This window comes from Leptosomus discolor, chromosome 17 (assembly GCF_034619465.1).
Source record: "Leptosomus discolor isolate bLepDis1 chromosome 17, bLepDis1.hap2, whole genome shotgun sequence".
NCBI lineage: Eukaryota > Metazoa > Chordata > Aves > Leptosomiformes > Leptosomidae > Leptosomus > Leptosomus discolor.
The window spans coordinates 16146139-16170962 of NC_141407.1; the positions used below are offsets into that span (position 1 = coordinate 16146139).

General features: G+C 49.2%; 1 protein-coding gene across 9 annotated transcripts in view; it reads right to left on the bottom strand.

Moving 5' to 3' along the window:
* The window catches only part of KCNQ2 (potassium voltage-gated channel subfamily Q member 2), a 68351-nt gene that overhangs the window by 23289 nt on the left and 20238 nt on the right, over positions 1-24824 (bottom strand). For 5 of the 9 annotated variants that reach the window (XM_086474927.1, XM_086474924.1, XM_086474923.1 and 2 more), the window contains exons 2-11: positions 19567-19657; positions 18169-18295; positions 16833-17008; positions 15573-15698; positions 13148-13258; positions 12371-12466; positions 11562-11656; positions 8176-8205; positions 3451-3519; positions 1434-1463 (exon numbers count right to left, since the gene is read on the bottom strand). In XM_086474927.1, the coding sequence (XP_086331053.1) occupies positions 1434-1463; positions 3451-3519; positions 8176-8205; positions 11562-11656; positions 12371-12466; positions 13148-13258; positions 15573-15698; positions 16833-17008; positions 18169-18295; positions 19567-19657 (951 nt within the window). Of the gene's footprint in view, positions 1-1433; positions 1464-3450; positions 3520-8175; positions 8206-11201; positions 11240-11417; positions 11451-11561; positions 11657-12370; positions 12467-13147; positions 13259-15572; positions 15699-16832; positions 17009-18168; positions 18296-19566; positions 19658-24824 lie in introns of those variants that run through there. The other 4 variants (XM_086474926.1, XM_086474925.1, XM_086474922.1 and 1 more) reach the window with 3 other exon arrangements.

Genomic DNA, 24824 nt, shown 5'->3' on the forward strand with positions numbered 1-24824 from the left:
CAAGCTGGATGGAGGCTGCCTTCGCTCTCGCTACGCAGGTTGAGACCTCACATAGGAAAAAAAAAAAAAAAATTCTGGATAGTTGAAACATGATCTTGGTTATTTGGATTATTTGGTAGGAAAGTGGAGGGAGTACTCCGGAGGTTATGATTGCAAAGAAAAGCTCAAATGAAAGACAGAAAAAAGAGCTGCGGGGAGGAAAGGAAGAGGATTAAATTTTCCTCCGTTTAGTCAGCACCTTATCTACCCAGATATCTTTGGTTGGATTTTATGCCAGGGAAAAATTAGTTTCTGGCCTCTTATAAGCTCGAAGGCACAGAAGAAAGTTACATCTGCAAAATGCCAGGCTCTAGTCATACTCCTGAAAAACATACTATGTGTTTACAATGTTTGGGCTGTAAGCTATGTTTTGAGATATGAGATGGAAGATCTGAAAGCCAAGCAGATGATCTCCACAGGTCATTAATTCTACATCTCGCCTCCCAAGGAAAAAAAAAAAAAAAAGAGATTCAGTCCCAGAATTTTTTCTTAAAAGAACTGGGAATAAATAAGACCAAAAAAAAAAAAATCACAGAATTAAATACTTCTAAGGGGATGGAAAGTATCCTAGAAGTATCCCAAATACCAGCCCTGTTGCTCTCCCTGGGACGTGTGAATAGAGAAAAGCTCTCCCGCAGGTAAGACTTAGGGTTGGCCTTGGAAGGTGCTCGCCACGTCCCAGAGGGCGCCCGGCTGAGCACGCTCTGCACGGTGGACTCCAGGCGTGGAGGGAAGGCGGAGCAGGGACTGTGCTTCATCCAGAGGTTGTGAGGCCAAAGGGAACGGGCTAGAGAAAGGGTGTCTCTGCCATGCAATGTCGTGCCGTGTCAGAGAGCCCTCCTGTGTCCCAGGGAGCAGCAGGTCCACGCAGCCCCGAGCAATGCCCTGCGGCGAGAGGAGCTCGGGAGAAGTTGCTCACTCGTGACACGGTGATGGCTTCGTGTTCCCATGTCACCTCCGCCTGGCATGGCGTTGGGTGATGGAGACATAGGCAAAGCATCACCTACCCATCAGCACCCATTGAGCCCGCTTTATACTGTTTCAGCTACGACTCCAGCAACAAAAGGAAAAAAAAAAAAAAAAGCAGCATAAACCAAAGCCCTGCTGTCACCCCGGGTAAGAGCCTGCCAGCTCTGCCCGTGCTGCCCACCGCTACTCTCTAGCCCCCACAGCCTCGCTATCCTCACAGCTACAGCCCGAGGCAGACTGGAAGGAAGGTATGATTTAAGGTCCAGCATACACGTAGATACATTGGACTGCCACAGCACAGAAAAAGCACGGTAATACCTAGAATGCTTCCCTCGATGGTGCCACGACATGGTACACACACGCACACACGTACATAGAAATCTACAGGTAATGCATGGGAATGGCGTGCCGGCAGTGATACAGACCTTGGCGATGGTTCGGGCTGCTGCTCTTTCCTTTAAACAGAAGCAATAGTACATTAGCATGGTGTCAGGTGGCAAAAGATGTTGCTGCTTCACTGTTAAAACATAACGAAAGGACAATACCAAACAATACAACTAAGTGGAAGTTGTGGACAGAAGAAAGGGAAAGGAGCACTTAATTCCTGGAGTTTCTGGCCGGGACAGAAGATCACTGGAGACTCACACAACCTCAGAGAAGACACATACAACGCACAGGGTTGAAGAGTTTATCCCAACCCATCCTTGTGCCTACGCATGACTGAGACACCCGACGGTCGTGTGATTCGTGTGAGCACAGGAGGACTTCTGTGGGCTCAGAGAACAACCCCCTCCGTTTGGAAAGGCACCGCCCTGAGTGGTTTCTGCACAGAGGGAAGGATTTGAACAGCTCCCGTGGCCCTGGTGCATTTGCTTTTCCTTCCTGGCCGTTGGGAGAGAGCTCAGGTCAGATCTCCCGCTGCATGGCTTCACGCCGCAGCGCTAACGCGGGCTGCCAGGAGGGGGACATCGGTGAGAAGGAGTATGGACCCCTGCCCCGCCATCCTGACACCCCAGGTGGGGTTTCTGCCTCCCGAGCCTTTGGCAGCTACTTCGCCGAAGTAGCTGGCAAAGGCCACACCGAGGGAGTGGGACGCCACAATTTTTGTATGCGGTTTCCTGCTGAGATCCCAAAAACACTTGATCGCCCTGAAAAATCACTGACAAAGCGAGCTGAACGCCTGCAAAAGGGTAGGCATCACACTGCAAGCCAAGTTAAGGCCACACTGAAAAAAAAAATAAACCTCACATTCACTGCCCAGGCATCTTGGTGGCATTTCCCTCCAGCAATAAGGAAAACCTGCTCTGCCCTCAACTGCTGCGATTCGCAGCTTCCTCACACTGGGAAATTGCATTTAATCTGGGGCTTCGAAGCAGCCTTGCCCCTGCAGCCCCGTAAGAGAGGGAGCAGACAGTGCTTCCCAGCAAATAAGGGTCTCCTCCCCCTAACACCAGACAGTCTAAGGGACAAACCAGACTGCGAGAAGATCTGGGCAGGAGGAGCTTGATTCCCTCTGAGCGTGATGCTGGAGCAGCCCTGGCCCTGCCTCCACCCAGCAGTGACCGCTGAGATCTGCACAGACCCCAACCCCTCTCCCTTAGGCTGAAGGCAGCAGCCTGGAGAGCCTAAAAAAAAAATACCCTTCCACGCTCTGGCCCTTGCTCAGACAAGCTTGGAAGCCCAGCCTCAGCCACTAGCTCAAAGACTTACATCCTAAAGTTTGCAGTCTGACCCATGGGTCTACAGATCTCTGCTCTCTGGAGAGACACACATCCCACGTCTCCCCAGCTGGCCCCGGTGCCCACCAGCATGGCCAGCCTCTCTCCATCTCCCCTGGGGTCTGCACTGCACACTCCCCACTCACCAAACGGGGCAACCTCGCCTGCTTAAAAAAAAAAAAAACACCCCAAGAATTATTCCTCCCCAGCACAGGCTTAAGCTGCAGGACTTCTGGGGCAATCACGTGTGTCTTGCCACAGCGAATTTTGCAAAAATATCTCACCGCTACAACCTTGCCTGCTCCTGGGGGAGGTGAGGGAAGGCTGGAGGGACAGAGGATGAATTAATACATCGTGGGCCTGAGTCTCCTCTGAGGGTGGTGAAGAGCAGAAAGGTCAAAGGAAAACTGGGAACTCGATCAGACCCTTTGAAAATTCGACTTTGTGTTTTCAGTCAAGCACTGTCACTTTACTCCAGAGCCAAGTTAGGCTGATGAAATTCATGTACAGCATGGGAGAGGGATGGGGAGGAGGTTGCTGAGTGACCCATGGGGGACCAGCTGCCAAAACCTCTCACATCTTCAAGGCTGTCCATATGCAAAAGGCAGGAAGGAAAAAAAAAAAAAAGGAAAAAAGGAAAAAAAAAGAAAAACCAAAAAACCAAAACAAAAGAAAAAGGCTGCAAAGTGTGTGCTTTCCAAGCTCTCTTAAGTCTGCTGCTAACCTGAATGTCAGTCCTGATTTGCTCTTCAGGTTCCTCAGGAGCTCCAGCTGGTTCAGAGGAGGGATTAGTCTAGAGGGAGAAAATAAAGACCATTAATATTCAGGCAGAGCTGATTTCAGAGCCTCCTGTCTCGGAAACTTCCCCTGCTGCCCCATCCTTTCAACTAGAACCAGCTTTGTGCCACCAACTGCAACTGGGGGACAGCTCGGGAAGGATGGAGAGGGGTTTGCCTGCTACTTCCAACAGCGTCCTAAGGCAGAGCGGTGGGGGAAGAGAGAGAGGGTGACAGCAAGAGAGAGAGAGAAACTTGTCTGCACCACCGGATTTTGAACCTCCCAAAAAACAAGTGGCTGCCAGGGTTTCTGAGCAGTACGGCGGTGTTTTGGCAGCAGAGCTGTTCCACCACCGGTAGTTTAGCAGTTGGCACTGCTCTGTTTGGAGATCAGCGCTTCGGCTGGGTATTAAGTGGAGAGAAGCTCCAGTTTCGGAGGCAAATGGGAAAACTCAACCGTGCTGCTCCTGGGAATGTGGGGCAGCATGGGAAAGAGCAGCTTATGCGGTACTGTAGAGAAAACAAGGAGCTGAGGTTGGGAGCATCCCAGGAGAAGCAGCAGGGCACTCCAGGGTCAAGTTTAACCAATTCCCTACTGTCCATGTCAGGTTTTGCCCCAAAATGAGGCAAACCCATGTACCATTGCCTTCTAGGAACCATGGGTTTCCTTCTTTTCTCAGGAAGAAAAAGAACCTGACAATGGGAATCCTGGTTAATAATTAAAAAAACCAACACCCTTTGTGCTAAAAGCCATCAAATTAGCTCCCACATGCGCTTTTGGTTTCTTCTCTCAGATTCCGGGAGACTGGGGTTTGGTCCATCAACATTTGATGTTGATATTCACAGCCAGGTTTTCAACCAGGAGAGATGTGAGCTGGAGGTGTCGGGGGGGAGGATGGAGAACGCTGCACACCGTTGGGAAGAGCGGCATCTACTTAAGAGCTCACTTGGGGACTCGGCATTCAGGGTCAAGGCCGATGGGGTTCATCCCATGACTTGCTGCCAACTCCTTTCTGGGCCATCAGCACGTCCTTGTCAAACTGTCACGGTGCCACATGCCATCGCTGTGTCCACAGGGTGAGAAGTCAGCACAGCAGCCGCCTCCGGTCACGCTTGTGACAAGCGAGCGGGAGGATGCATCGTTGCAGGGATGAAGGGCAGGACAAGGGGCTGCTGGTGGGCTGGGAACAGCTGCCCACGTCCGTGCAGTTGGGGCCACAGCTCAAAGAGCCACAACCCCAAAGCAGCATATACTTACGGCTTCGCTGGAAAAGAAGCCACGTGGGTTTTAACGAAAGCAAGAAGGACCTGCTCAAACTGTCCCAAAACTACAACTTGGGACTGGAAGGAAAGGGTTGCAAGTGCTTGCAGACTAACAGACTGGTCTTGGCTGAGGTGCTGTAAGAAATAGGGCTCTTGCTTACTGTAAAATAAAGGCAGAGATACTTATGCCTGCATTTTTTCAGCCGTTATGAGACCAATAGTTTCACAGTTTTCCTCTAACTGAAAAACACCCCACTGGAAAAGCCTTTCCTCCGCATGCACAAAACTCATCCTCTAAAACACAGTTGTTCAGCAGAGCAGGTTTGGTGTTCACAAGATTGAGGCAATCAGAAAATTTTCCAATCCTAAGGATGGAGAAAAGAATAAAAATAGTCATGAAAATTTTGGCTCGGCTCCCCAGTCCAGCTCTGTTCGCTTCCATCCAGAGAAGAGCACATCCTGATCTGATGAATTAATGATCCTCTTCACTCAAGACGTCAGGATGAAGCTGACCTTGGTGCAGCGGAGCAGTGCACGAGTGCGGGGCTGTCACTTCCCTTCAAACCCACTGTAGGCTTTGCAGATTTGTTCCAAAATAGGAGAAGTTGGTGCACAAAATCAAGCACAAAGAGTACTTAGCCATTGATGAAGGATGCACAACTGTTCTTTGGGGAGTTTGTTCCTCCAGGAGGTCCATACTCAGCGGAACACAGGACAACAGTCTCACTTTCTCCAGCTGGGATCACAAATCCAGGGCTCCCAGCGATGCAAGTCTCAGAGCTGAAGAACTCGTTAGCTCACTAGGTTGAAGGATTCAGGATCCCCAGGGGAGCTCCTTCCTTTGCATCAGCCCATCACACAAGGTCTGCAGCGTGCTGAAGGTGGCCATCTCTTGGGCCACCGCAGATGCTTCCACGCAAAGGTCAAGACACACAAGCAAACACAGAAATTCACTGTTTCTGTGGTAGGGTGATGGGCCCGGTACACACGTGGTGGAAAAAAACAATGTTTTACTGAAGCAATAATTATTAAAAATGGGTGTAAACTCATCCACTTACTTGACCTGAAATTTAATCCAATTTGAGAGCTCAGCCCAACCTGTCGTTACAAGAGCAGCTTGGGGAACAGCTACCCCACTGCGCTATTTCAGCAGAACCTCAAAGAAAAGGCAGGGCTCCGCACAGCACCTTCAGCTGAGCTTTGCTATAAAACCCTGGTTGGAGGGCACCCTGCGCTGCTGCGTGCGCCCAAGGGACAGGCGACACGAGTGCCACTGCGTCCCCCAGAGACATGGAGAAAGGGCCTCCGGCTGGGGCATCTCATGTTTTCTCTCTCTCCTCCTGGTCCGTACGTCACTTGTTAGCAAGGGAAGCGTGTTTCGGTTAAAGGGGAGCTAGGTGAGAAGATCTGCACGCCGCGGGAACACACACAGCTCATGCTACCCACCGCAGCAACACTTGGAGTCGCCGGCTGCTGCAGGGGACCCAGCGGTACCTACAGCTGCTTCCCATCACCCCTCCCAGTACAGCGCAGAGAAACACCACGCTAACTCCAGGTGCCAGCTCCCCCCATCCAAAGGGAAGGCGAATCTGCTATTCCTGGTAGCACAGACAACACTCAAGCATCTGGGGACAGTAGGGACATCATGCCTCCGGCTAGGACATCATCAAGACCCCACAACACGAGGAGGGCAGCAGCACACAACAGGGGGTGGGAGCGCACACCAAAACGCGCACGCACCACGACACGCACGCACACAGAGACAACGATGATTTTTTTGGAACAGCCTCGGTATGAACAATTAGGAAGAGGGTGACAGGGAGATGGATGCTGGAATGGGATGGGGGCTTAAGGGAGTCTCCGTGCTGTGTCGGAGCTCCTACGAGGAGCCAATTTTTACCCTAACCATGACTTTATATCTCCAGCCTGAGCTATTTTTTTGTAACTGAGAACATTTATGAATCTTATAAAATATTTTACGAAATGGGGTGGTAGTGGCACATTCTTATTTTAGTCCCAGCCATAGAAAAATGTCTGATTTTCAAAACAGACTGTTGCTCAGCGCAACAGGAAAATGCATTCATAACATTACACTTGCGATTCATTGATGCCGTTTGCTGTAAATTAACCACACGAAGTGGTAAATGTGATTTACTAAGGCTGTAAAACTTGCATCTGTGAAAACTGGAACCAGGTTTGGAAATCAGACCCTAAATCACATCAGCTCTAACAGAATTAATGCGTCTAGTGAGGATTTAAACTGCTCTAAGAACTGAGCTTGGCCCGCAGTCTTGAAATGCAAACCATTTATTCCCTATCTTAAAATATTGACTCGACTACACCTTCAGATACCCACCTCATATAAAATATGCTTGCGATTTGAAAACCTACTTTTCTGCAGAACATGAGCTAATATTATTTATCATCCATCCTACACAGCCACATACAGGTCTTTGCATTTGGACTGATCCCAAAAGGTTAAGTCCCATATTGAGTAACTGGGGCTAATAACTGCTCGGCTCTAGGTCAGTCTTGGAAGAAAAACCTGAAATGGAAAAGTCCTGCTGAGATGGGACATCCCTTTCCCAAAAATCAGATGGGATTACTAGAGGAAATGAATAATCACTTCAGTTTAGCATCCCAGATCTCTCTCTCCTCCAGATGTGTCAGTCTTGGAAGAAAAACCTGAAATGGAAAAGTCCTGCTGAGATGGGACATCCCTTTCCCAAAAATCAGATGGGATTACTAGAGGAAATGAATAATCACTTCAGTTTAGCATCCCAGATCTCTCTCTCCTCCAGATGTGGTCCTCAAAAGCAGGCACAGCCGCTACTGTGATTTTATTCTGTGCTACCCCTGATGAGTCCCAAGGTGCCAACACACCAGCAAATTCAGCAAATCTAATGTTACCTGGTGGGGCACAGCTCCTACAGCGTGAAGATAAACGACACCATGAAGGATGAGGAAAGAGGGCTGGGGAAAGGGGAACACACAGGAGTGACGGCAGAGGGAAAATGGAAGTATGAATGGGGAAGTTTTCTTGGTAAGCGTTGTATGAGTTGAAGGGGGTTGGTAAGACCATCAAGAAATCATCCTTTAAAAAGCAAGCTTATCAAGCTCTCTCCCATTCTCCTTCCTTAAATCATCATTTTGGCAGACAGTTTCCCAACACTTGTGTGTACCAATAGCTAAAATGACATGGAGGTGCATGGAGTTAGTCAGTAGGCAGCAGGATGGGGAGTCTGGTTTGGGCTTTCACTCGTTCCTTTGAAAAAACTGATCTTCAGAGGTTTCTCCTTTTTTTTTTTTTTTTTTTTTTTTTTTTAATTAAAGGCTTTGCATGTTACAGTCCCAAACGAAGAACAAGGAGTGACATGACACACAGTTTCAGAGTCACATGCACTTCATACCTGGAGGCACCGTACGTTTGCGTTTGCGTGCTTTTCAAGTGTTTTCACCAAAGAAAACCAAAGGGATAAGAGAAAGAAAAACAGGGGGGAAAGGCGGGGTGAAGGAAAGGGGAAAAGAAACAGAATAAAGAAAATTAGCATAGGAACGAAGTGTATCCCTGGGAGCAGATGCGCTGTGACCAGGCTTACAGGTGAGCACGGCAGCGTGGGCTGAGCTCACTCCTGCTGCAGCTGCTCAGAAACCACTGTGCGCCCCTGTCACCCTCGGGGACAGGCAGCTGGCGCCTTGCTCCGAGAGCGAACGGGCACCACAGAGCGGGGAAAATGTGGGAGCCTCCGAGAGACCTTTCATGAGACATCCACAGCCCTTGGTCCATCAGCCAGGGACTCCCTGCGCTGGGCTGCTGACTTGGGCGTGATGGTTTTTTAGCGAAGACCAACATACGGATGCAGTTGAGCTCAAGGGCTTGTTCTCACGAGTGACAATGAAGAGCAGATTTTTTTTCTTTTCCAGCAAATCCAGCAGCTCCTGCGTGACAGGTTACGAGGTCTGGGCGCACCAAACTGTGCCTGCGTTGCAAACCCAAGCTCTGCACGTACAGGAGCCTTGTGCAGATTTCAGATTTGGTTCTACCACGGTTTGAATTCAAAGATTAAATCTGAGATTCTCTCGGAGGCCACCGTATTTTCCCCAAACGAGTGAGACTAGCTCTACTGCAGTGATTTGAGTGATGTTCTGGAGACACGTGAGCTCCTCCAAGGCATGTGTAACAATTTTCTCATATCAAGCAGCCAGTCTCTTTGGAGATGCCTTGGGAAGAAGACGGGTAAGCTCAAGCCACAGGGCTCCTGCTATGAGGAATGAGCAGCCCAATGATGAGCAGAAAGGGTGCCGAGGTAGCAGTGACAGCAGATCACCCCCAGGCACCCCCAAGGGAGACGGGGACATTGTGTTCCTCCAACCCACTTCCTAACCACGGTGTGCGCTGCAGCCACGCGTCGGCAGCCATCGCCTTCACGCGGCGCTGGGCTTGACGTGCTGTGAGGCTGCACCAGCGCAGGGCTGTCACCTCCCGCCAGCTGGCTTAGTGAAGTGGGTAGACAAGGATAGATGGACAGTGTGAGTGATGGAAGCTGCAGCCACAACATACAGTTACCCCCTCTTTTTTTATTTTTTTTTTTTCCCCAATTAATTTATCTGACTGCATCCAAAATGTATTCAAAAGAGGTTCACTGCTTTCTTGGTAAAAAAAATCCAATTTGACTGACAGCTGAGTCCATCGGTGCCCCCACCGCTCACTCTCCCAGGTGATGTTCACTGCCCGTGCACAGAGAGGAGCTGGGATTTAAGGATGAAGCTGGGAGAGCAGAAAAACCTGTGCCCAGGGAAGCCCCGGGTGACACGGCTGCATGGGGCTGGTATTGGGACCAGCACCCGCAGCATCAGCCACCAAAACTGCTACAACTTTGTCCTGGCTTGTTATTCAAGACAGCTGGGCTCTTCACCAAACTACATTTTTTGCTCTTTCTCAACTCTGAAGTTTTTATTTAGCCTCTTCTGGAGCTCTTAGCTTAGTTTTCTTCTTATGTATTAGCTCCATGGGAAATACCGGTTTTAACAAGCGGATTAAGGAGCAGGTAATTACCCCAGTATGTCCTCACGCAAAAGGGTGTCACTGTATGTCTGGCTGCGTGGTAAGTTCAGTCTTTCAAAGAGCAGTAAAACCTGGCAAAGTCCACTGAAATCAGCTTTCTGCGTTTTGCAGTGGACTTTGGAGCAGGCTCCGGTCCTCACCCCCTCCAGTAGCTGATCTCAGCCAGTGCCGCAAACGCACAGCGAGAAGGTCAAATACCGGGAGGGAGAGTTTCAATGGGGGGTGTGTTTGATGCTATTGGAAAACAGTTTTGTTCTGTTTTGTTGGGTTGGCTTTTCAGGCAAAATCTTGAAGTCAGTTCATAAATCTCTAGTGAAAAAGTAACCGATCAGACACACACTGGGAATGAATCCAATGAAAACTTACTGACCACGACAACGTGACTTCCAACAGGTTTTTAAGATGGTTTAACAGGCTGGCTGCTGCGTTTCAAATACAGGCTAATGCTTACCCTAGGAAATACACGCAGATTGTCTGCCTGAGGGCTAAAAGGCACCAGTAACACGGGAAAACACCAAGGCATTCACACCTGCAGTGGCACAACCTGGTGCTGGACCACAGGGAGCAGGGAGATGGGGCACAGGGAGCTCCATCACACCTCAAAACAACCCCATGAAGCTACAGGAATATGTAAGAAACACGCCCGATTCCTCTCCTAACCCCGAGAGATCAGGCTAGCCCCTAAAAACACGTGAGAAAGGCATGCCTGGCCCTGCCCGGGATGCAGCGCAGCACGGAGGGGAAAATGAACAGCAACGTTTTGCTTTTTAGCTTCTGGGGAAGCCTCCTCCTCCTCTTTGATGGCACCAACCCCAAGAGTGACACGGGGGATGCGGTGCTTCCCCACGTCCCGGAGGGCAGCAAGGCATGGCAGGGGAGTCCGCCCCGGTCTCCGTGAAGCTCCGAATCCCAAGAGGCTGTGAATTCCCACAGCACTGCTCTAAACCTGTGCTGTTTCAGCTGAAAATCCTGCCTGGGTATGCTGATGAGTTACCTCTCCTTAAAGCAAGCCAGATGGATGCTGCTAAAACACAGCGGTGCTTTATCGGTCATCCATCCCGGCTCTGCCCTCCTCCCCTCCTCGTGTCAACAGACCGCGATGGATAAATGAAATGCAAGAAATGGGAAACTGCTCACCGAATCCTGGTTTGTTTTTTCTCCTCTTAGAGAAAAAAAAAAAACAGGAAAGGAAAGGGGGACCCAGGGCAAATGCACCTGGGGAGAGAGTTGGGCCAGTCAAAGGAGGGACAGAAGTTTGCTGAAAGGCAGAAGGACCATTAGAGACCGGTCGGAGCGGTGAGAAGAGCCCAAGCAAGGGCACAAGGAGGGCGGCGTTTACCTACGATCCAGGGCAGCTCGGGAGGGAGGTCTTCACACCTGGGCACGGCAACTGTCACAATACAATGCAACTACCAGCGGACGTGGAGAAATAAAGGTGAAAAGAAGAGCACGTACATACACAGACACAAAAAGAGAAAGAAAAAAAAAAAAAAACAAACACACAGGGAAATTAAAATCAAGTCAAAAGAAATACACACAAAAAAAACCCAAAGCAAAAAAACTGCAAAAGAAAAAGCATATACCAGCCCTTAAGAGCTCTTGAAATCAACTTTTTCAATCCAAAAAAAGTAAATAAATGAACAAAACTCTATATCCAGATAACAAAAATAAATATGGAGACAGTGGCATCACGAAGAAGGCAGTGGAAGAGGGAGGCGGAGGAGGAGGTACCTGTACATGGGGACGGTGACGGTGCGTTCGTAGTACTGCCAGGTGGAGTGCAGGTCCGTCCGGGACAGGTTGGTGGCATAAAATCTCCAAGCCGCCTGCAGAGGAGACACAGTGGGACTGTGGACCCAGGCAGGGCCAGCACTACCCTCGGTTCTATAAATCTCAGCCGACACCGAGTCCTTCCTCTGTTTTCCGTGGGATGGGTCTAACGTTTTGCCTTTTCCTTGATTTGATCCGTGACAAATTCGGGGTGGTACCATGGCATTCCTGACTAGGTGAGCCCGGCTGAAAATACTGCGGGTACCAGGCACTCACTATCAGGTCGAGGTCAGGTATCAAACGGGTGTTGTTGCCCATTAGGGAGTTAAAAAATTTGGAGAGGAGCAAGAGAATGTAAAATGATTCTGATTTCAAATCTCCAAGACATACACCAAGGCCAACCTTCTGCGCAGACATCTGTTACCGTGAAGAAAATGCTCCCAATTGTAATTTTATATCAGTATAAATATTCTCTTGGGGTGGGGGGGAAGTTTGGTGAAAACAGACTGTCCTAACGCATTTGTCTTGCTGCGCTGGGCTGGATTTCATTCCTTTTCTCCCCCAGACTGCCTACCACATATGCTATTTTCCCCATGGCTGATTTCCTGGCATTTATTCTCAGACAAGACCAGTCGCCAGCTGCTGTCTCACACCTTACACACACAGCCCCATTTTTCACCTGCCCATCTTCTCCCCAACTTCTAATAGTCTATTAAGCCCCTCAAAATCAGGACAATGTAACCCCAAGGCTCCTTGGATATAATCCTCACCTGAATCAGGCCTGCCGCTGGGTTTCGCCTCTTCTCAAAGTGTTTTTGTCGATGCTGCTCTTGAACCTTCAGAGCAAACCCCGAACCCAAGATGCCCTGAGGAAGAGAAAAAACTTTGCAGTTAGCAGGGCATTAGCTAAGCTTTCACTTAAAACTTGCAGCCAACTTTCCCTCCAAAGGTTTGTTCTGGGTCGTTTTTCGCTTCGAAAGTACAGGAGAAGGAAGAAGCCTCCATTTGAGGCAGCCCTGGCAGGCGCACTCCCCATGAAGGGGCAGCAGACTTTGCTGGCACTTGCTGGAATTGCTGCTTTTCCCAAACTACCTTCAGCCAGCTCACAAAATACGAGATAACCACACCGTGCTGGCATTCAGCAGATTATCCCCAAAGAGGAAAATCAGATCCATGCGACACACTGAAGCGCACTGCAAGAGGGACGGGGGTAATTCGCTCAAATGGTGTAATCGTCCCTAGGAACAGCCCTTTGCAGGAAAAAAAATAGTTTCACTTCAATAAATATTTGTGCAGAACCAAATCTAGGCTTTCCATCCCGTTCGCTCATAAGCATTGTGTCTGAGCTGTGGCTGTTCAGACAGGGTTTCCCCTCTTCTCCCCTTGTTTTTTGACTCAACAGCCACTGAGCAGTCGCATTTGGGAGGTCTCTGGGTACATCACACCGCTGGACATGGCTGTTGTGTTGCCACCAGCTCCAGGAGCTGGGGACAAAGCCCAGCAGAGCTCAGCTCCCCTCCCAGCGAGACGCTGCAGCCTCCGCTTACGGCAGGAAGGGCGAAGAAGGAGACGCCGATGAGCGTGAACGTAGCCGCCAGCAGCCGCCCATTCCAGGTCTGTGGGTACTTGTCCCCGTAGCCGATGGTGGTGAGAGTGATCTGCAGGGAGAAGATCACCGCACAGCCCTTGGTCAGACAGCCTTAAAACTAAAACAACACGTCCAAAACTCCCGCGACACCAGAGCGAGACGTGGAGGAGCCAGGGTCACCCCATGCCCTGAGCTGATGACGTCGAGGGGCAGCTCGGAAGACCCCCAGCTGCTTGGGATGGGCATCTCCGCGGGAAGCAGCAATGCCCAGACACCCAGGACAGGGCTGCCACCCTCCCTGCTCGAGGTGCTGAGCTTCCACGCCAGTCGAGAGCATTTTCTTGCCTTCAGCTGATACGGAGAGCTGCCATGTCTGCTGGTGCAGAGGTTTGCGGCAGCTCGGAGCCTCCCCCGGGAGATGGGGTTGCGCCTTCACCAGGGGAAGTGAACCAGCACAGTTCCCCCAAACACCCTTTCAGAATTTCGTGAACAAAGGCAGGGCTATTTGAATGCAGAAAGATCTGATGCTGTTTATCCCTAATCTTCCCAGCAGTGCCTATCAGCCCGTCTCCCTTCCTATTTAAAAACAGCCTATTAGTCCAACAAGATGAATTACGGCTGCTTCACACAACCTAATTTAGGGATGGTTTTTTCCCCTCCTCAGTACTATTGCAATGCACCAAGAGAGTGCTGGCAAGCTGCTGTGTGTGTTTTGGGGAAGGAGGCGAGAGATTTTTTGGAGCCAAAGAATCCCCTGAACTCCAAACAGCAGGAGAAGACACATTTTCCCGCTTCAGTCCATGGACATCACTAGTGGGAAAAGTTTGGTATCTCCTCAGGCTTTCGAGAGGATTTGGAGAGCCTGGGATGGGCAGGGCAAGGTAGGGATGGTCTGATTAGGAATATCTTCTTTGAGACTTCTACTCAATGGACCCCAACGGTCCCTGGGACAAGTGGAAAGTTGTCCCCATCCCACAGCCTCCTCGGACAGAGCTGGGCCCAGGAACTGGAGCTGACACCATGCTGATGTGGCTTTGGAAACCTCACGCATTCGACTTAGAATAAAATCACTTTTACACAAATGGAAGTACGATCCCAAAGCGCTGTTTAATTAATTAATCCCACTAAAAGCCCTATCAATTAGATGTCATTTTGACAAAGCGGTTAGAAAAATGCATCTACACGGCTATTCCTTACTGAAACACAAAGTCAAAGCAATGCTCTCACCATAGTCACTGCAAAGTGGGTTTACAATTTTTTTATAATTTATATGGACAACTACAAGGCTTGGATCCACTAAGATCAGACCAAGGGATGAGTTCCTGAATGTGAAATTTGATTTATTTTGCCCATCTCTTAACACCCATCTGTGCTGGACCTGTGAGTTGGTCAATGACAAAACCTGTTTATGTTAATGAAGCTCAAATTTTACTCTGAGCTTCTAAGTGGCAAAGCAGTCTGGTGCACCCCCATGTCCTGAAATGAGGGGGCTGATTCTCTGCCAAAGGCTTGCACAGCCTGGGAAGCAGGAGGAGTAAATCTGCACACTGTTCTTCCCAGACTGAGCTCTAATCTGGGCTGTCACTTTTTCTTCATTGTTTATTTTCTAGTTATGTCAAATTGGGCTTTGTTTTTATTTTTCTGTCATAACCAAGGGGCTTGAAAAGCCATTTACTGCTTCTTTCCCTTTGTTGGAACAGAGGAGCTGCTTGATCAGCCGATTCCTCCCCAAGCCTGTTATTGGGATTTGATCAGATCTGGGATTTTCATTACATGCTTTGTAATCAAGGCCAAACTGGCACCACAGTGTCAGAGCAGAAGAACAATAACACAAGAAGATTAGAACGTCATTAATTCTCTCTTTGTTAATCGGCTAATCCAATAATTCACATGCACGCGCACACACACAGAGCAAACTAAAAGTATTGCCCTTTCCTCCTTTGTCAGCAAAGCTGTGAAAGGGCACAGCTTCCAGCACTGAAGTCTTTCTGGTACTTAGACCCTATTAATTTCACAAAATTTATTCCAGCGTGTTTAACAGCGCGTCGCCCAAGTACGATTTTAAATAATCGAAAGGCGGCAACACTCGTCAAAACGATGATCAAAGCACCTCGTAGCTATCGCGACAGAGCTAAATCCCATGATTGAGAGCACACGAGTTCCCAGTTTCCTTGCAGCTCCAGCTAATTCTAGAAATGCGATCCCCTAACATTTTCTCCGAGATTTATTTAAGAAAAAGAGCTAAATGGAGTCGCCCGAAGCCATTTAATAGAAATGTTAACTAAGCACTCTGAAAGTCGATTCCTCACGTAAGTGATAGAAGATGGAGGGTTAATGGACTTTTTATTTTAATAACCAGCAGCTGTTCTATGAAAATTACTTACCAGACCCCACCAGAGTGCATCTGCGTATGTATCAAAGTGCTCATTTTCTCCTTTCTCGGCCAAGTATACGAGGAAAGAGGCCAGAATGAGGCACAGGAAGCCAATATACCAGGCAGTAATCAGCTCCTGCAAGATCATTAAGGGAGAGAAGAGAATAATTGCAATCCTGGTGCGCATCTCCAAAAGCTGAGTTACTTGCTTGTGGTTGCATCTGAACTTTCCCTGCATTTGTTTAGGCTTTGGGGCTTCGGTCGGAGATCAGCAGTGCCACTTTTTGAGATGGGACCACGTACTGGTGGTGGCACTGCCACACACGCCGGGCCATCCCTGTCCCGAACACCCGTTCATCTAAACACATACAGCAAACAGAGAAGGGAAGGGGGTGTTAACAGCTCCGTTATTTCAAGGTGTGGAACAGAGACTCAAAAAAAAAATTAAAATATTTCCTCTGTTCACGCAGGGAATTGCAGTTAAAACTGAAATGGGAACCCCCAAATCCCTGGGGACTCTGCTTAGGGCACGTCCCTTCCACTAACTGGGGTCTGGATACAATAACCTCCAATTTCAGGGAAGTTTTAATTCAGAATTCATAGGAGTGATAGGTTTTGGATGAAGTTAATACAAGGATGACAAGAGACCCATGAATTCCCTATGGTTTTTACATAGCTCTGAACAGGCTGGCTAAGGTTTTCAATGGAAAAAATGCAGGAAACAGGAGAAAATTTAAATTCACAATTTGCCAGCAGGAAACAAACAAAATAAATGATCAACAAACTCTTCCCAAACCAGAGAAAGGCCGAGGTGCCTCACACCAGGGACTGGCTCTGCGACTGGTCCCTGATCTCACGTTGGGAAGAGGAACCCGGCGCAATAATCACGTCTGCGAGAGGCTGCTGCTCGCAGGGTGCGCTTTCAGAAAGGCGGCCGCTTGGCAGCGTGCATCCATCCTGACAGAGCAACCCCACCGGTGCTGAACGAGGTGCTGCCCAGTCGCGAACTCTTTGAAATGGCCTGCGTCAGTGGTCACTACGTTCAAGAAATTCCCTGCAAATATCTAAACATCCCTCCTTTCTCTACCGGTTGGAGGGCTCCATCGGACCTTGTGTTGGACTTGGCGTTGCTCCCCACGTTACTGTACGGTGCCTTTCCAGTCTCCTCAGGCCTGGGAGATGTTTGGGGTGGAGAACTGAACCAAAGCAGTGTCTTTGGTGAGGGGGAATATGAGGAGCAACTCAACGTCCTTGCTTGGGGCTTGCTCACCTTGCTGTGGGCGTAGACCACAGAGCCCAGGAGCTTCCAGGTGCCGCCCCGCCGGTCCATGCGGATCATGCGCAGGATCTGCAGGAACCTCAAACTCCTGAGTGCCGAGGTGGCAAAGACGTTCCCTTGGGACCCCGCCGCCAGCACGGCGATGGACGCGATCAGCACCATGATGTCTGCACGAACAGAGGGCATTGAGAGCTGAAGAAACGCTGCTGAACCACCACCAAACGCGACGGCACTCCAACTGCCGCTGGCGGCAGGAGGCTGCGCATGAAAGTGGCCTGGTATCAGTTGTAGCTTGTGCTGGAAGGACACAGCGGGAATCTTAACGTGGATGAAAAGAGCCACTGCACACCTTATGGAAACATCCTAGTTTCCGTCTCCACGCTCATCCTTCCCATAGAAAGTGTGTCAGCTACTGCAAAGCCTCAATTCTGTTAGGATTCAGCGTTAAGACTGCTAAACGGGATTAAATCCTTGCAAAATGCATGCCCCTCTTTAACCAGCCGCAGCTGCCTGTTACACAGTGCTGACCAGAGGTGTGAATTCCCCCGTCTAAACAGGGAATGAAAACCCAGAGGTCCACCATAGCAACGCTAGGGTGCTCACAAACAAAGAAAGGCCAAGAAAAAAAAAAAGCTGTTCTCTACATATCCCAGATTTGAGGAGCCTAAAAACCCCCCTCTTCCCTGGTTTTCTATGCAAATTTTACAGGAGTGCATTTCTGTGGAATATCTAAAATCCTGCGTATGACCGTTGCCGGCTCCTGGACATCGGAAAGCAGGCTCCATAGTGAATGGCGTGGCCTCTCTGCCCACTCCTTACCCTTTTAAAAATAGCAGCTGTGCACAGATGGCCCCTTTCGCAAGAGCATCGCCGAGTACTTTACAAACAAGAATTAATTAAGTCTCATAACTCCCTTGTGAGGCAGCTCATCAGCGCCAGGCAAGGCAAAGCGAGACACAGAGAGTTTCAATGACTTGTGAGCAATTCGGTCCCGAGGTGGACACAGGATCCCAGTTCCTGCGCTCAGCTTCTGCCAGTGAAACCCCTTTTCTATGGCTGTGGGCTGCTGTCAGCAACGCCTGGGGTACACAGGGCAACGGGACGGCTCCCAGGTCTGCAGAACACGTGGTGGGCCTCATGTAGAATAAGGAAAACTACGCCTTTGGATTAGACTTTTGCCTTTGTGCTCTTTCCCTTCTCAAGGTGACCATGAAGCAGCTGAGGATCAAGCCCCAAAACGCATACAAGAAACCAGAGCACCATGCAAGCAAGCGCTTGCAATAGCCATTTTGGTTTAGGAAATCCCACGGGGGGAGGCACATCTTACCGATGACGCAGAAAGGCTTGCGGGCAAATTTCAACCTTCCCCTCCAGCCCCGGTATCGGCAGCAGCAGCCGGCTGCCCAGATCCTCACAAAGTATTCGACCCCGAATACCACGATGGTGACTATTTCCTGCGAGGGAGACAATGCCGTTAGTCGAGAAAGAAACACGATGGACAGCATGCTCCAGAATCCCGTAACCTCCACTCCACACACCTCAGAAAAGACATCACGGGGCTGACTACACCATTAAATGGAGAGCCCAGGCTCAAAAGACTGTCAGATCTTTGCTGTCATGTTTTCCCTCACCCTCCCCTGGAGTGGCGAGATGTACTGCACATCATAGCCACGAACTACAGTTTTACACCTTCTCATACTGTGTTTGTGTCCCTCATCACAGGACTGATGAGTCCCTGCTTATCTCCCCACCGTTAGCCCCCAGGACTTGACTAAGTTAATGCTGAGCAGCTCGGGGGAAGAACAGAGACGGGAATCACTGGGTACTCCATCCTAGGACTCTTCACAGCAGATTTGAGATTTTCCTTAGAAAAAACGGACTGGTTTGTCTCTGTGTGCTGGGCTACCTGGTGCAGGGGCAGTGGAGACCCTCTCTCCCTTGACGCCAAGCGAGCACGCTGGTGCTGTGCTTCGCAGCTCTTCCCCCGCCACCCAAATGCCCCGTGCACGCTCCCTTCCCTCCGATTCCTCCACCAGCGGCGCTTGCCTCGGCTTCTTCGTGTGTCAAACCTGACTAATTAGTTGGCAGCACCTTTGGATGTCGATGTTGGGCAAGGAGCGGGGAAAATGAAGAAAGAGAAAAGGAAAGGAGACGCGGGAATCCAGCCGCCCCGCGACGTGGCGGTGAGCGCAGGATCTCTGCTGGCTCTTGCTGACAGAAGCCACCTTGTCATTGCGAGGGATGCTGGGCTATTTAAGGAACAAAACTCCGCAGCTTGATGATGGATCAAATAGTTGCAGGGATGTTGTAGTGTGGGAGAGGCGGCAGCTACGCCGGCTGCTCCCTATGCAGAGCATCCGCAGTTTTAAATATTGGGGGCTATTGGACATCAAACTGCTTTTCAGCTGGGATTGGTCTTGCTACTGTGTTTTGCAACTGAAGATAAATGCAGAAAAAAAAAATTAAAAAGTTTAGGAAGAAGGTTTTCAAAGGATCCTTAAAAATATTGTGTTCAGATTATTCCTGATACCGATTTCTCCTTTTTTTTTTTTTTTTTTTAACATTTTCCCTATTTCTTACCTGCAAGTCCCGGTGGTCCCCTTCTCACAAGCAACAGTTTAAATTCTTGCCCCAGTTAAACACCCTCAACCTCGGGCTTTTCTGTGGTTTTTTGACTTTGTTTTAACGGCTCACTGACAGCTTCATTTGCAACCCCCCCACTTACCAGGATGTAAAGGGCCCCTTCTGAGCTGTTCTGGTACTCATCAATAGTTGAAAAGACAGACAGCACCAGGCAGGAGAAAACTAGTAGAAAACTATAATAAATAATAAATAAACACAATAATAAAAAATAAAAGAGAGAGAGAGAGAGGGAGAGAGAGGGAGGGAGAGAGAACGTCAGTCTTCAGAGCAGGGATTTTTCACACTTCATCAAACCAATCCAGAGAGTATTTTGGACATATTTTTCTAGGAGTATTTACTGTGCTTCTGCTACGACACCATGTAAAAAGGGAAAAAAATCCTTGGGTTTACCAACTGGAAGGGTTATGTATGGATGGATCCACTGGACTGTTCCCAGTTTGGCCAGTGCCAATCCAATTCCCCTCCCAGCTGGCGGCTCTGGTCACCTCTGACATTATTTCCCCAAGGAACTGTCGGCTCTTACTGCAACGTGCTTTCAACAAGCACGCAAACAAGCAGGGAAATTTATTAACGTGCTAACGGGAGACCAGACTGGCTGGGGAGCAGGAGCGCAGGCTGAACACCAACGCAGAGAGAACTCCACTGATGCATCCACAAAAGCTTACCCAGGAGTGGGACTGCATTTCCCATCCTTGCCAGGGGAGAACATTTTTGGGTGGATTTAATGTTCCTTTCTCAGGCAGGTACTCCCAGTTAACTCTGTACTGCCTGGAAAGGTTGGTGACTTTTTAGATTGGTTGTAGCATCACTGGGAGGTGGATGGTTGCTACTCTGCTCTTCTGTGGCAGGGGGTTGATGCAGTCCCAGGGCTGTGATCTCAGTGCTGTTAGCACCTTAGTGCGAAGGCAGAGACACCCTGCCATCGGGGAGGGAGCTGGGCTGGCCTCTCTGTCCCAGCCCTACAGGGACACAAAGGAGCCCCATCCTGCCGTGAGCTGGGAGGGGACCCAGCTTTGATAGCAGCTCGCTCAGTCTCTTTTATTTACCACGAAATAGAGAAGAATCTCAAAACCCTACGGTATGTGTCCAGGTCTCATTGACATCTTTTTCCATGGGCTGTCCCAAAAGCAACCTCAGAAGTGCCACATCAGCCTGTCATTCACAGGCTGTCCCCATCAAAACTGCCTGCTCTGTGCTTTCCCTCAATGCTGGATGTACTAATGCAAATCAAAAGGCACCAAGTGAATGACAGGAGCTTGACTCTCTTCTGACACTCGACGCCTGAGTCTGCAGCTACAGAGATGTCCTGGCATCTGCTCATGGGCGGAGAAGGTTTCCACCAGCCCACGACGCCCACTGCTCGCTCAAACAAAAGGAGGGAAATTAATTTACTAAAGATCGATTTACTGATACAGCAAAGTAGGCCAGCGCAAGGAGAAACTAAAAGCTGCATTCTTTAAAAGCATTAAATAATTCATCTGTCTGGCTTTGTCTCACATTCCTACAAACTGCACTTTGAATATTTATAAGGCACGGTTCAGCTGGTGGGTGCTGTTCGTTTTCGTTGTATGAAGGAAAGGAGTTTCTCACCACCAGGTTGTGCTTGTGGCTTTGCAATGACCATTAATGTCACAGTAACAAGTAAAAATTGGTGGATTTGCAGTATTTATTTGAACCACAGGCTGAAACATCCCTGCCTGCTGGAGGCAAGAGACCTTCAGAGCCATCTCGGCGAAGGCTGAGCTTTGTCAGCAACAAGATTAATTCAGCACAGACAAGATAAGAACAATTGCCCGATTTCTCACTGCAAATTTCCTCTTCTCACACCAGGTCTGGTACCCAGAGACCTGAAATGAGCTCAAGAGAGTAGAAAACGTCCCTTGCAATCCCACTCACGATGTCCCTTAAAGCCTTCTCTGGGTCTCACCTAAGATTTTTCTCCCCAAGCTGGTCTTTTAAAACCCTTGCCATAAACAAGCCTACCACAACCTATCCTGCAGCCAAAGGGACTCTATCCACCCCTACACCCTCCAGCTTGCCTGGGCCAGGCCCTGGGAGCTGGAGACGGGACCCCGCTGCACCGTGGCAGGGGGGGAGCAGAGCCCTGAACCGCTGGAGGGAAGGAGCTGCAACTGGGTCAGGCAGCCCCGCTCCTGGGGCGGCCCAGATTTTGCTGCAAACTTTTATGTTGGAGTGAAAAAACAAATGAATAATCGATGAAAGAAGAAAGAGAAAACAAAAACAGATAATGGAAAGGGATGGGGGGGGGGGGGGGGGGGAAATCCTATGTTTTCTGATTAAAGAAGTAGAACGTGGGTTGTATTTTTGTGACCCAACATCACGAACAGTGCCTGAGGAAAGCAAAATGCCAATATCAATGCAGAGTTCCACACTGTGTTTGCTAAGGTGACCACCTCAGACAGAGCCAGAATGAAGCCACGATCAAATGATGAGTCCTGCCAGGGACAAATGCCACGAGAAAGAGGATTCCTGTACATTAAGTTTGTCACTAGACATATATTGATGGGCAAGAAAAAAAAGAAAGGAAAAGAAATCACTTTATCACTTCGAATCCCAAGGGTGGATTGTGCAAGCAGTGGGTATGTGGGGAGAGCCGGGGCAGCTCCGGGTGCTGCTGGGGCAGGGCGGCAGATCTGGGTGCTGCTTCTTCCCTAGCGCATCGCTGCATCCTCATCCCCGGCCTCTCCATCCTCCTCACCTCCCCAGGGCCAGCTCGGTGCTGCTGTAATTTTGGCTCTGCGCTCCCCAGGGCTCTCATTGCCAGGGAGACCTGATGCAGATCACACTTGCAGGGCCAGCATTAATTACAGAACTGCCAAGCACAGGAGGCAACGGGCAAGGCGCCAGCTTCTTTGACGAAGCATGGGAGCTCCATGGCCAAATCCTACCTGGACCAAAATCTCCCCCGTCTCAGTCACGATGGGGACATTCAGCCACTGGATAATGAACAGCCTGGTCCTGCCAGCAAGGGATGCAGGCACCGGCTCATCACAGGGTGAGCTGCCCAACCAGCCCAAAATAGCTCCACGGTGATGCACTGCTGCTCTGCCTGACCCTGTGGTCCACAAACATCTGGGAGGTTGTAAAAGGAGACAAAGAAAATTAAAACCCTTTTGCAAGGAAACAGAATTCCGAGGGTTGGGGTCCGTATGGCTCCTGGGAGGCTTTGAAAGATTTGCAGACTCCCTATGGACAGGAGGTGGAAGAAAAGCTGAGGGACATGTCCACACTGGAGATGGTGTGTATACTCTGAGCGCCCACAGAGGGAGGGCAGTGGGGAACAGGAAGGTTGACTCTGCTTTAATTTCACCTAATCTACCCAGACAGCGCAGGAAAGGACTCCAGATAATAATGGATAGTCAGGGAAAGGGAAACAGGCCAATAAATAGTGTAGAAGTTGGGATGAATCTAATTTTTAAAGCTACATATCTAATCAAAGCAAATTATGTCTGCAGCCTGACTCTGGGTAATGTTAATGTGCAATAAGGAACGTTAATTATGTCCCATCTAATGATTTTTACATTAAAGATGCCAATTCCGCTTAGAGTGTTGGAGAAGACAGTATCCTCCTCCTCCCGAGCAGACAGGAGCTAGGTCCTGCACAATGCACGGCTGGAGCCGGCACCAGCTTCCCCCAAACCGGGGCGCCAGGATGCAAAGGGCAGCGTGTGGGTTCAGACCACTGTCTCCTGCGTAGAGTGATGGCACAGAGAAAGCCGGCTCCAGCCTCCTGGAGCCACCGGAGAAGGACACCTCATGTCACTGCATCTTCTCACCCACCACCCATTCCTAAGGCACCCAGTACCTTCTGCTGTTCCGGCATCCCCTACGCCTGTTGGTTGGACCTTTAAGCTCAGCCAAGACTCAGCTGTGCAAATCTGCTGCTAATACTAATAAATCCAAAGTCCTCCAAAGTCTGGCTTTACATCCAAAGGTTATGTTGACTTAAAACACCTGTGCAAGCTTCTTATTACAATTTATAAATCCCAGCATAAAATCTGCACATCCAGACTGCATATCCACGGTGCTTCAGGTTAGCAATAGAAAAAGAAATGATTGAACTCCTCCTCAGGAAAAAAAAAAAAAAACAAAAAACCAACTTAAAATGACTTGAAACAGGGAAGATTGTCCTTTTTTTCCCCTCAGTAAAAGCATATGACAGAATCATCATAAAGCTTTTCAGGTTAATCATCTAATTTGCCTTCCAAAAGAAACCCCCTTGGAATCTACACATCCATTTACATAAGAATTTAAAAAGACCTTTAAATTTATTCCTGAAATACTTGTATTCAAATAACATTCGCTGACAGGCAAAAACATTGGGCTTCCTCTGATGGAGCACCAATAATTAGCAGCTTGATTCCTGGATGCGATGGAGATGCACACAATACAAGGAGGTGGCACAAGCTTGTAACAACCCAGTGTGCTTGCTCCATGCTTTGCTGGCTTTCCCTGGAATTGGGAAAGGGAATTAATGATTTGCTTAATTAGAAAGAGAAAAGCTGGAAGGGAAGGCACATTTTACTACAAGCATTCGAGAGCTGCACAATGGAAAACGACTTAAAACATTTAAAAATTACTTGGGGGATGTAAACAAGGTATTGATTGTACTAAAATAAAACCCAAAATGCTTATGGGCAATCCATCTGTAATCCCAGCAAGCCATTGGCTGTGGTCTCTGTAAAACGCAGGCGTTCAAGCACCTAAAACTTCAGTGTAAATCAAAGGCCATCAAAATGCAGCGATGACAATAAACCAAGGTGAAAGAATGTCGAGACCGAAGAGAACCAGAGATTGTCAAACGCCCTGTAACACTCAGAGAGCCTCATAACCAGAATGGGAGTGTTTACAGCTCAATGGAAATCTCCAGTCAATCAGAGACAGGATAATGCCGTGACTCTTCCAGGGGTAAAGACGACCTCATGTTGCACCTACCCTTAGCCAGGAGCATCCATCATCTTTATTCATGTAAGCAATCCTGCTGTGATTTGCAACCAGGCTATTCACTTACAAGGTTAAACGCGAGCTTAAATGCCTCACTCTGGGCTTCCACATCCCTCAGCCTCAGCCAAAATCATCTCCCAAGGCGACTTCTGTCACTAGCAGAGCTGAACACTGAAGCGGGGAGTCCTGCCTTTGGCTCCTGTGCCTTAATAAATGCTCTCCTTTCCAAAAATAGCTCCCGATGGTGTCTCCTTCCCCGTGGGTTCAGCCACGTCCAGCCCCATCCTCTCACCTGAGTCCAGCCGAGATCTCGTTCCTCGGAGGAGCCTGGAGGCTCCTTGGGCACCCACGTGGGTAGAAAACATTGTTTATGGG